We start from the raw sequence: 12,225 nt of genomic DNA, 5'->3' as shown, positions 1-12,225 counted from the left end.
TAACTCACGTTGCTACATTTTATCATCTGGCACGACAAAAAATGGGAGAACGTGTACATTGTTACATTTTAGTCAGCTAAAATGTTTGTTTTTTAAAACAATGCCATATAACCTTATATGTCCATTCTTACAATGTATATGATTGGGTTTCAATATGTTATTGTAGCTCACACACAGAAAATGTAGCAATGTTGGTAAGATATTCACGATGACAAGTCAAGAATGTCCATTCTACCTCCATGATACAATGTAGCAATGTTAGCAAGATTCCATGATACAATGTGACAATGTTAGCAAGATTCCATGATACAATGTGGCAATGTTAGTAAGATTCCATGATACAATGCAGGGGTGAACAAATCATTTTGTGAACTGGTGGTCCCTGGACCAGTGCCTTAAAAAATCCAGTGGTCCTGCTGAAAGAATTTTAGTGGTCCCAAGTCCAGCTAATGTGAAACATTAAATCTTACCTATGAATCTGTATATTCAGATGACTTTTTAACATAGTTATTAACAGTAAGGTACTGGCCCAATGGACCAGACAAGGTAAAATTTGTGTGGTCCGCCCCAAAAAATCGCTAGTCCCGGACCCAGGACCAGTGGATTTGTTCACCCCTGCAATGTAGCAATGTTAGTAAGATTCCATGATACAATGTAGCAATGATAATAAAAGATTTGTTGAGCCACACGACGTTTTGTTTCAAGTCAACTGGATTCCGTTGTAACTACGTATACGTCAATAAATATCAGCTATGTCTATGACGAGAGCATTGTTGAAAGACAAACTTAATTCTGGTTGCATACACTGTTGTTCTGAAGATTGAGTTTATGAGCGCCAAAGCACGAGTATCATGATATTTTCATAATAAAGAAATTAACTGCCAAAAAGTGACAGACTGTTACCGTTTAAATCAAGAGTTTACGAAGTTGACGACATGTTTTTGTGACCGGAATAACTTATAATAAGCATAATTTCATATGAAAGAAATTAACCGCCAAAATATTTAAATAATGAGTTGACGACATGTTTTCTGTAACCGGAATAACATAATGATATTTTGATATCACGGAAAGTAATCGTCAAAACACACAAAGTTACAGACTGTGTCCCTGTACTGTGATATTTTGAATTAGTTGTAAATTTTGATCAAATTAAATAGTTTGGCGTACCAAACGGGAAGAAAGAGAAAATATGGACTAAGTCAGTGTGTTGGATATGTGGCAATGATATACTATAGTGTATGGAATGAATAACTAAAACCCACTAAATAAATAAATTAGATGATTCCCTGCGAAGAAGTCTAATTTTAGAACTACGAACACTTTATGTTACGTGCGGATCGGTAAACAGACCATGGAATCGAAGACGTTAGCAACTATAAATGAAAATCCATTTCAAACGCGACCCCCCCCCTCCCAGTCGGTTAAATAATGCCCGGCCCCCTAAGACATCTGACACGTCATTATGTTTGCATTTTGTCACGTCAGTGTAACTTCGTGGCGTTGAATTTCACGTTGAACTCCGTGTTTAAGTGGACCTGGTATACTGAGAACAGATAAATATATAGATATAACTATCATCTGCTTCAGCCATGTACAGTACGTGATTTTCAACTGACATGTAACATCCGTACAGTGTTAATCAATCAAATACATGTAGATGAAAACATTGAGACCTGTATTGTAGGAATGTTGATTTATTTCGCATATGCAATGCCAAGATAAACAACGTCCATTTATTTTCAACATGAAGTCTGTGAAGCAGGCATATTTCTGGAGTTCGTGTACGTCCTTAAGGTACGGCAACGTTTGCTTCTTTCCGTCAATAAAGGGTTACTTACATGTATATTCCATCATTTATTCAGCTTGACAGTAATAACAAATTTCTCGACGACATTTAAAAAATTCAAAATTCTCGAAAAAACCCAAAATAATGTATCCATTCTTTAGCTTTCATTTGATTTGAGTCATTTATACTGTCTTCGATCGGGGTCTGGAGGATGCGTGTAATATGTTCCGCAATTCTAGTGTTGGGTTAATTTTCACAGGGACATCTAGATCTGGTGTGTGGCAATGTGACCGTATGGTATGCGTATTTATCAGAAATATTTAGATTCTATCGAGTTTGGGGTTAAAGATCACTTAAATCGCATCGTCGACTTACTACTGAAAGTTTTTGCAAACTAACCAATATATATATCATATATAAATAAAGTCACGATCCTTCAATCTTCAATCTTTAATTGAGACAGCGCCCTCTATAGAGATCGCCAAATCATCACGAGACAATAGTATATCATATACGAGTAAGTTCGGAAAATATATAAAGCCAGTACAAATGAGGTAATTGCAATTATTAAAACTAAGAGATAGAGAAAACAAATTGTGTTTGTTGTCTAAGATGGAAGCAAAATCAAATTTTTCATGATGAGGGTTGCAATGTAATACTTTGAAAACCCGTTAAACTGAAACCTTTGGTAGTAAATGTAAGCCTCTTTATTAGAATACACTTGGAATCAATCCTATAAACTTTTGAATCTGTAAATGGCATACTTTCTTTGAGAAATATATTTGCATGTCATAATAACACCAGACAAGACAGTATTCCATTTTGATTCACCCTGTTTGACCTCAACCCCTTATTATATAGTTCACAAGTACAACATGTGACTATGAGCTACAAACAATATCATGAATACAGAAAGTTTCAACGTATTTGTAAAAAAAATTAAAATACTCTGTACCAGGGCGCCCTCATCGACTATTTCTTTAAGAGAAGGGCGATAAGGGCGGATCCGGGGGCGGATAGAAACAATTTGACATACACGGGAAGACCACTGTGCATAAGTCAGGGTTAGTTGGTACAACTTAAAAGGGCAAAGTTCAGTTCTGAAATTTGTCTGTGTTTGGTGAGATGATGAAAGCACTGGTTGCTAGATACGTGATGGTTTCAACATGCTTTACTAGTTGGATAATGTTTAAGGTATATGTATAAAATGTTGCAAATTTTCTCCTTGAGGGAAGCCTGAGGTACAACGTACTTCTGTTGCGCATATAAGTACTGGTATTAGAACTTGTAAAAACACTGAATCCGGGCAATGTGTTTACTGGGAAAAGTATTATGGGTAATAAATGCTGTTCGGTACTTGTAGCTGGTCTCAGCACTGTGTGGTCATTGTTTCAATTAGTGAAACTTCTGACATTGTTATTTCCCATAATGCCTCGCCGCAGTGTACAGCGGGTCTCTCCTCAGCCAGATTTCCAAATTTGTGAAACTTAAGAGGGATTTCGAGAGGTTGCACGATGCAGGGTTGGTGAAATGACGTTTCAGGGCTCCCTAAGCATGCATAAATGGCGCCAAGATAAAATTAGTTTCGCGTTTGTTTCCCTTTAAAGGGGTTACAGCAAATAAACGAAAAAGTGAAAAAAGTTAACAATCTGGTTAGACTTGAGTTTATATTCTCTTTTAAAAGACTAAAGAATTTATATCCATATTTTGATAAACAATCGAAACTGATATTTCTAACCTACTACTACTGCTACTCTCTCTCTCTCTCTCTCTCTCTGTCCCTCCCCCCCCCCTCTCTCTCTTTCTCTCTCTCTCTCTCTCTCTCTCTCTCTCTCTCTCTCTCTCTCTCTCTCTCTCTCTCTCTCTCTCTCTCTCTCTCTCTCTCTCTCTCTCTCTCTCTCTCTCTCTCTCTCTCTCTCTCTCTCTCTCTCTCTCTCTCTCTCTCTCCAATAAACCGGTATCCTCGAAAAACTGTAACAGGCACAGATGTGTGCAAGTCATCGCAATCACCGGCGTGCAAGTCATCGCAGTCACCGGTGTGCAAGTCAACGCAGTCACCTACATATTATGAGTTATGCCGTATTCAGTGAAGGTCGTGTACATGAATTGGTGTGTTATTTATGGTTGATAGTGTGCCAGAGTTCTCCCAAATTTCAAACGCAATCCACAGCACACTTCGTTCTTACGATTTCTATTAAAAATCGCTGACCATATCAGTCGACAGTATCGTTTGAAATTGCTGTGTGTTCTTCTATTCAACAAAATCAATGGCGCATGGTACATAACAGGATCGCCTTTCGTCGTTCGTACACAAACGGTAACTGCTAATGAAAAGTCCCCTTCTGAAATCACTTAATTGAACACGAAAAATGGTTTTATGAATGAGCCGATTCATCACGCCGAACTAGTCAATTACCTTTAGTGAGCAACGGAGGAATTACAAAACTCCGACGAAATTATTAATCTGTGAATTGTGTACTTCAGCTTTTGACCCTAAGTGTTATGCACTTATGTTGACGACCGATAACATAGTTGGGTTGACCACAACAGTACGGGAATGACTTAAACACCGTGCTTATACTTGGTAGGCAGCAAGATCTGAATGTCTAGCCAACAACCTACATCGAGCAGAACTCCAAGTGAAAATTTTGAACTTGGTTTGAAAACGGGAACTTTAACGTCATACGTAACGTTTGTAAGTCTACCAATTTCTGTGATCAGTTACTCATATCTGATGATTGTGGGGCTTGTACCCGGTATATCTTTAACTGAGATCACGACCAGTTGCTCGTCGTTCATGGCATGTGAAGGTATGTTCTCATATTACTAGGCCACAAAAGCTCGCTTGGTATTGAAAAGCAGTCATTGAATCAAATCTGTAACATTACTGTCCGAAATGTCCCATGGCGAACTTAACATAGTTCACCTGCTTCAAAACGCTGCTCTTAAAGTTTGATTTCTCGCGTAATATGCTGTTTATTTGAGCTGCAACCTTTCTACCAGCAACATCACGCCCTGGACGTGGTTGCTCAACAACATATCGGTTCATACAAGTCTAGGTCCTTCCCTTATCAGTAAGTATGACACGCTCTTCAGATAAGGACCCATAATTACATAAATCCATCGACGGTTTTGACGAAAATAACAAATAATTTGAAAACAGGTGAGGCTTTTTGTCGTTACACTTATTCAATGTAATGTGATAAAGAAACTTGTGGTCATTTGCATTAATTTTGACATCGAACTAAAATTCTATAAGTACATACATATCATGCTTTTCTGTGCAATTATTTATGAGTGTTTCAAGCATGGATATCGCTAATGACTCAGTCTGTGTTTGTGTGTGTTTTGATTATCATTGTGGCCGTGACAACAGCTTTATAAACTAAACAATCACTAACGTTGTACTGTTAAGGGATTTCGTCATACTATATTTCCATTATTTTCTACAAAACACTTTTGGAAAGAAACTGCACGGTCAAATTTTACCTACACGAACCAAGCCGTTTAATCAAAGATAACACGTAATGATGACCGTATAAGTGGCGTGACCGATTGATTAGATAAAAACTAATTATTATTTTGTGGTACTTTAAATTTACAGAGATGCTTCAAGTTGGACGGGTGACAAGTTTCCAGACCAAAGCCTTTCCAAATACCAGATATGGAGCTCTTATCTGATAAACAGTGGTAACCTATGGCAACCTCTTCTCTAGTAATCAAACATGAGTGCTTCTACGACAAATTCACTCCGTTACAAGTGCAAATACACAGGCCTGTCAGCACACGATTTGGACAAAAGATGTAGTCGTGCTCGGGTTATGAACGTATTTGAGAACAGAAAATTGCAGAACAGTATTTACAAGTTGAGTAAGAAACACAAAAGGAAAATTGACGATCTGAAAAGGGAGACCTATGAATTGAAGTATATTCTTAAACAAATGCCAACACCACCTGCATCATCAACGCCATCCCGCGCTGGAAGTAGCATTACTGGTGTTGTCAACATTAACAGACGCATGTCTTTAAGTGCGGGACCCGTACTGAGGGGACCACGGGAGGTGAAATCTTCTACCGACCGAAAGGTGAAGAAAGCACCGCGCAGTGCACCAGCTAATGCGATGCAAGGAAAAGTTAGGTGCAAGTCTGCCAATGTTTCTGAAACTTCTGATTCAGTGAGCTCCCTAGCACCATCTTCGGTATCGAGTCGACATTATGCTATCCAGGTAAACATTAAACATTTGAGAAGAGTTGCGGAACAATCGGCATTAGCATGTAACCACTTGGATAGCTACTACGAATCGGGAAAGGACGACTCGTCGCCAGATGGTCTTAATTCTAATCGACCCCAAAGTCTTGATCAAAGACGGCTATTATTCCTGATAAAACTAGACAACGCAAGAAAAAGAAGACAAAGTATGCAACATTTTACAACTTCTTCAGATGAAGAAGGGTCGGGAGACGATGACGATGCTTTTAGTGATGATGTACAAGGGGCATTAGGATTTCCCAACAACCATAACGCGGGTCGCAGAAAATCGTTTGTGCTTCCTCCCGCCACCAAAACTTACGACTTCGTCTCCAAGAGACGAATGAGTCTCCAAATACCAAGCACAGTAGAAGAATCGGAACAAAAACCAACCAAGTCAACGAACAAGAAAACTGTTCGAATTAATCAACACGCAGAGAGTGTGAGCTATGAACCGAAAAGTCCTCGGTTGGTTGAAGATGAGGCTACCAGACTACGCATCAAGGATGGGGTTGATAGAAGGCGCGGTAGCCGCGGTTTTAGTTTCTATGGCTTGGATGACGACGATGTTCGTGGTGTTGGACTCTCGCCACGACGACGTTTTTCGACAATAAGCACCGTATATTCAGACAGTGATGACGATTCCGACAACTTGAAAGCGGATAAGAAACAGCAGAAATCGAGAACAAGTTCCAAAGGTAAAACTGGAAACCGAAGAAACGCTCAAATCGGGCAAACAAATGCAACTCGCCGCGACCGACGAAATCTGAACCATGCTAATCAACCGACAACGTACTTCCTAGAGAAACGTCTGAGCAACATGAAGCGGCGATTATCCATCGCTCAACCCGCAAGTTACGCGGAATTGGCTAAGGTTGACCTCACTGACGAACCTAGAAACGACTTAACGTGGCCTAAAAAGGAAAGCGAAAGAGCTGCTTTGATGCTGGAAAATGAAGAAGACGAAAATTGCATGTTGAAAAGTAAAGTTACTACTTTCCTTGACATGACCAAAGAAATTCCGAAGCCGCCAAACAAACTCCGCATGAGTAAAGCAGAATATGATATGCGACAATTTCAACAGGCAATGAGACAGTTAGAAATTAGGTAACGCAATATGTATGTACCCAATCGAGTAGTAGAATATCATTCTAGAAAGTAATAACATATTTTACACTGACGCAACAGACGGCACTGTTGAAATAGCATGCGCAAGGCTGCAATGCCATAAAAGGGATACGAGTTTTACGACGATATGTTACAACTTTTGCTATCCGTCCATTGTAGTAAAGAGTACAGTTCTAGACGGTGTGTTATTGCCGTAAAGGGGACAGTTTTAGGACGTGTTATGTATATTTTGTTATCCGTCCGTTGGCCAAGAATCGCTTGATTAATTCAATCAATCCGTCCAAATGATTTGGCAATTTTTGTTTATTTAATTTTGTACAATTAGTTCCAAATTAGACTAAATGATATTTTTTATGTTAAACTCGATTTTCCATTTTATGATTTAAATTTGTAAGCTTGACATGTCGAATGAAAATAAAAACAAAAAAGGTCGTTCAACTATAGAAACATCAATGAGTGTTTGCTGTTTTGTGGTCGATTATTGGTCCTCTGAATCTGAGCGAATGCTCGAACTGGTCATGAGTTGCACTGATCAGTGGTGAATGGAAATCAATGAAGCTGCAAGAAGGGAATGGACACGTCCACACGAACCCAATGCATATCAAAACAATTGGTATGGTACGTTTAGCCATCAATCCACAATTAAGATCACATGACGGTGTCTGTCTGCCCATCTGTCAGAAGGGCTTTGTGAGACAAGACAAGCCAAGTGTACTAAAAGTGAGTCTGATGTTGATGAGATCAGGAATAAAGTATTCAATCCTCTACATCTAATGTGAAAGTCTTCAACTGTCTACTTTTGAAAAAGCTAGTTGACATGACGCAGATTTGATTACAAGGTAACCATCACTTGAGTGCTGACCGAACAACCTTAGTATGTTTATGATAAGAATTCCACTTGTCATTTACTGACTGAAATCTACCTTATACACGTATAATCAATTTACTAGGTCTAACTACTTACACAAGGAGATTCACACACTTGGATGTCCACAGTGTATTGTGACACACACACACACACACACACACACACACACACACACATAAACACACACATAAACACACACACACACATACATACACACATACATACACACACACATACACACACATACATACATACATACATACATACATACATACATACATACATACATACATATATACATACATACATACACATACATACATACACACACACAGTGTACACTACAAGTTCTCAATGAATATTTATGTCTATATTGCCATTGTACAACAGTCTACACAATATTGAATCGTTCAGGTTGATGCTGTAGTTTTCGTACCTCTTCAATAAAACACACTTGTTGCTGTATAGACACTCTCCGGGCATCGCGCAATAACACATCAGCATCAAGTAACACGTCAATAAATGATTAGCTCTATGTAGTCAATGAGGGCGCACAGTACAAGGACATTCTAGTACAATTTAATATGCTGTAGATATCGGTACATACAAAACAGCTAATAGCAATGCTCCCGACGACTTGTGAGAGAGTCTAGTTGCTGTATTGTCTTCCGAGATAGGGAAATGGGAAGAACTATACAAATACTGTGTGATTGTTTATGGTGAGGGAGTGAGCGAGTGGATAACATACGACAGACAGACAGGGTGATATGCCCCTGGGATACGCCACACAGACGTATTCGGCATACCATAACACATTTACATAAGGTCGACCATACCGTGAACTGGGCACAGTTACATGTAAAGGGCCCACACACTGTAAGTCATGTTTGTGTGTTATCTTTTTGGTGTATATCTCAACATGAAACCTTGAGATCAGACTCATTGATATTGATAGCTTTGACTCGATCTGGGGAAATCTACTGTAATATACAATGAGGTACCTATACAATGAACATATGTAAATACGTACGTTGCCATGGCCACAGTCGACTTTTGATAAACTTGAAAGCTAACATGACCTGTGACATATTGTAAAATTCCACACGTACGTAGGACGTAAACAAGTCAGTAGAAGGGCAAGCTAACTAAGGTAAGTTCGTTGATTGGGGTTTTCTATATAAGATTACCTGAATGTGCCACGAGTTTTAAGAAGAGTTTTCAGATATTGACAAATATATTACTTGCAATGGTTCCAACAATCAAATCTGATGGTAAAATATAGTTACAAAACGGTTGCGACTTTTCGACTTGTGTACTTCTGACCTTGACATCGCCTAGGTCTAAACCGTTACTAATGTACCGTTCCAAGGTAACTCTATTTGATACACCCCTATGCCATGATTTGGAAAATGGGTGCCGCTTAAAAGGATACAAATGTTGTTTGGGGTATCGAGGATTATAGATTTACAACAGAAACGAAAGGCGAGGTTGTAATCTTCCATAGAGCCAGTCAATAGAGTTTGTCATATAAGTTCATTTGCTATACTACAGCCAGTCACATTGTCGTCACCACCCACCCCGCCTCCACCATTTTCCACCCAGAAGGTTCTACTTTTGGGGTGCTTATGCCTGACATTGGACATGCCTTATATATTTGTTTTGTCTGAAATGGGATCCTGGGAATACTGTCCATACCAAAGGTTCATATTGTATTTGTGTGTTGACTGGTACCTGTAACAATAGGTTGTTTATTATGCTCATGTGCTGTTTGAAAAGGGGTAGGCAATCTACTACTCAGAAAAGGAATAGTGATTTTCATTGGCAAGCCCCAAGCCATCAACCACCACCATCACCACTTTCCTAGGTGATTCAGCCATCACACCCCACCCCACCCCCACCCCCACCCCCACCCCACCCGGTGGTTATCACAACATATGCCTGGTTCTGAAGAAATTGTTTGAATATTTAGTACTAGTACTACTAGGTTTATCTCCAGGGGCACTTTAGTATTGTTCTACACTCAGGAATGGCTTAATTTTAGAGTTCTGATTGTGTATTGTAGTGCAGTGTAGTCTAGTCTAGTCTAGTCTAGTCTAGTGTAGCGTAGTACAGCACAGTGCAGTGTACTGTGGTGTGGTGTGGTGTAGTGTAGCGCAGTGCAGTGCAATGCAGTGCAGTGCGGTGGAGTGCAGTGTACTGTACTGTACTGTACTGTACTGTACTGTACTGTACTGTAGTGCAGTGCAATGCAGTGTAGTGTACTGTACTGTGGTGTGGTGTAGTACAGTGCAGTGTTGTGTGGTGTGGTGTAGTCTAGTGTACTGTAGTGTAGTGTGGTGTTGCATAGTGTAGTGTGGTGCAGTGTAGAGTAGTGTAGTGTAGTGTAGTATAGTGTAGAGTAGTCTAGTCTAGTATAGTCTAGTCTAGTCTAGTCTAGTGTAGTGTAGTGTAGAGTAGTGTAGAGTAGTGTAGTGTATTATAGTCTAGTCTAGTGTAATGTAATGTAGTGTAGTGTAGTTCAATGCTGTACAGTAATTTTTTTGTTTGATATTTACTTACATTTTGTACTTTGTTATTCATGTCTGTAATGCTTGATCTATCCTTGACTTGTTTGTTTGTATGTTTGTATGTTTGTTTGTTTGTTTGTTTGTTTGTTTGTTTGTTAAGTCCTCATGTACAAACCAAATCAGACCATAGACCCTACACGAAAGGTGGAGGGTCTATGGTCAGACATGACAAAACAGGTAAAGATTAGGAAAGTGATACTAACCAATCATCTTGTGTACTTTCTCTAAAGATACATATTTAATTCGACAACTGTAACCATGACAACAGAAATCGACCTAGCTAAGGATGGGGATATAAGCTACAGGTTGTTAACAGAGGACCACATGGAAGAGGCCGCCACTATAATAAGTCATGCATTCATCAACGCCGAGCCTCTATCAAGCTGTGTGAACCAACCCTTCCAAGCCGAACAGGCCTCAAATGTGAGCATCTGCCAGGCTGTGATAAAAGATGGTCTCTCGTTGGTTGCTATTGACAACAGCACTGGGAAGGTCGTTGGCACATCAACAGCTGCTTTGGTCACAGTCGCCGACATACTCAAAGATTTGGAAGGAGAAATGAGTGAATCAATTTTGGCCCCTCCAGGGTCACTCCCCCATTACCATCCCATTGTTGCTGTAGTACAAGTGCTGGATAGCTTTCTACTGCAAGTCGAAGATTTCATCAATAATCCAGATGCCTTGGTTTGCAGTTCTGCTAAAGTAGGAGTAGATGGGAAATACAACGGAAAAGGTATCGCCACAAAACTGATCGAACTCAGAACAGACCTTGCCAAGAAGAAAGGCTGCAAGTTCGTCATCGCACAAGTCACTGGTCCAGGCAGTCAAAAAGTATACAGCAATCTTGGTTTCAAAGAAATTGGTGAAATGAAGTACAAGGAATTTGAGTACAAAGGAGAAAAGATATACAGTGCCATCAACATCTGCCCGTCTGCAAAAATGGTCATTTTGAAGCTGTGAATGAACTGATGGGTCACATAACAAGACTTAGGTCAAACTGACAATCCCTTGATTATCATAAGCTTAATAATAGACTACCTAAGTGGTGGCAGTCCCTGGATGGGTGGGTACCCATGCTTGTTAGCGGAATTTCAAATGTACCCCTCTTCCCGGAATAATTCAATGAAAAACACCCCTTTAGTGAATCTGGGAGAAAATCACTGCAAAAAAACACCCCATATTTCCGAAATCTGGGAGGTTTTACCTTCAACGACACCAAATCCAGACACTGCACATACAAATAGGGGATCCTACGGTAGGATGCCCTTTTTGTATGTGCGATTCCATGGACCTAGATGGACGACGAAAAACAACCCCTTTTTCGTGAAATTTCTAACAAGCAAGCATCCACGCTTCGTCTGGGACTGCCATCACCGGGGTAGACAGAAGCTTTGGTTGTGGACAATTAGATACGTTATTCCCCAAGGAAAATATGAGGGACCTAAGGGTCTTTGTCACTACAAGTCGCTATGTTAGCCGTACAAAGCAAGTAAATAGTCATTTACATACACACACACACACACACACACACACACACACACACACAGTGTACACTACAAGTTCTCAATGAATATTTATGTCTATATTGTCGTTGTACAACAGTCTACACAATATTGAATCGTTC

At 39.7% G+C, this 12,225-nt stretch overlaps 1 protein-coding gene across 1 annotated transcript; it reads left to right on the top strand.

Moving 5' to 3' along the window:
* Positions 1-9,124: 9,124 nt before the first annotated feature.
* Positions 9,125-11,561, top strand: LOC144451686 (uncharacterized). The gene is made up of 2 exons (XM_078142585.1): positions 9,125-9,184; positions 10,832-11,561. The coding sequence occupies exon 2, from the start codon at positions 10,860-10,862 to the stop codon at positions 11,559-11,561; it is 702 nt and encodes a 233-aa protein (XP_077998711.1). The 5' UTR covers positions 9,125-9,184; positions 10,832-10,859.
* Positions 11,562-12,225: the final 664 nt, after the last annotated feature.

The sequence above is a fragment of the Glandiceps talaboti genome, chromosome 21 (assembly GCF_964340395.1).
Source record: "Glandiceps talaboti chromosome 21, keGlaTala1.1, whole genome shotgun sequence".
NCBI classification, from domain to species: domain Eukaryota; kingdom Metazoa; phylum Hemichordata; class Enteropneusta; family Spengelidae; genus Glandiceps; species Glandiceps talaboti.
Note: the sequence above shows the minus strand (reverse complement) of the source record. Positions and strands in the feature narration are given on the sequence as shown.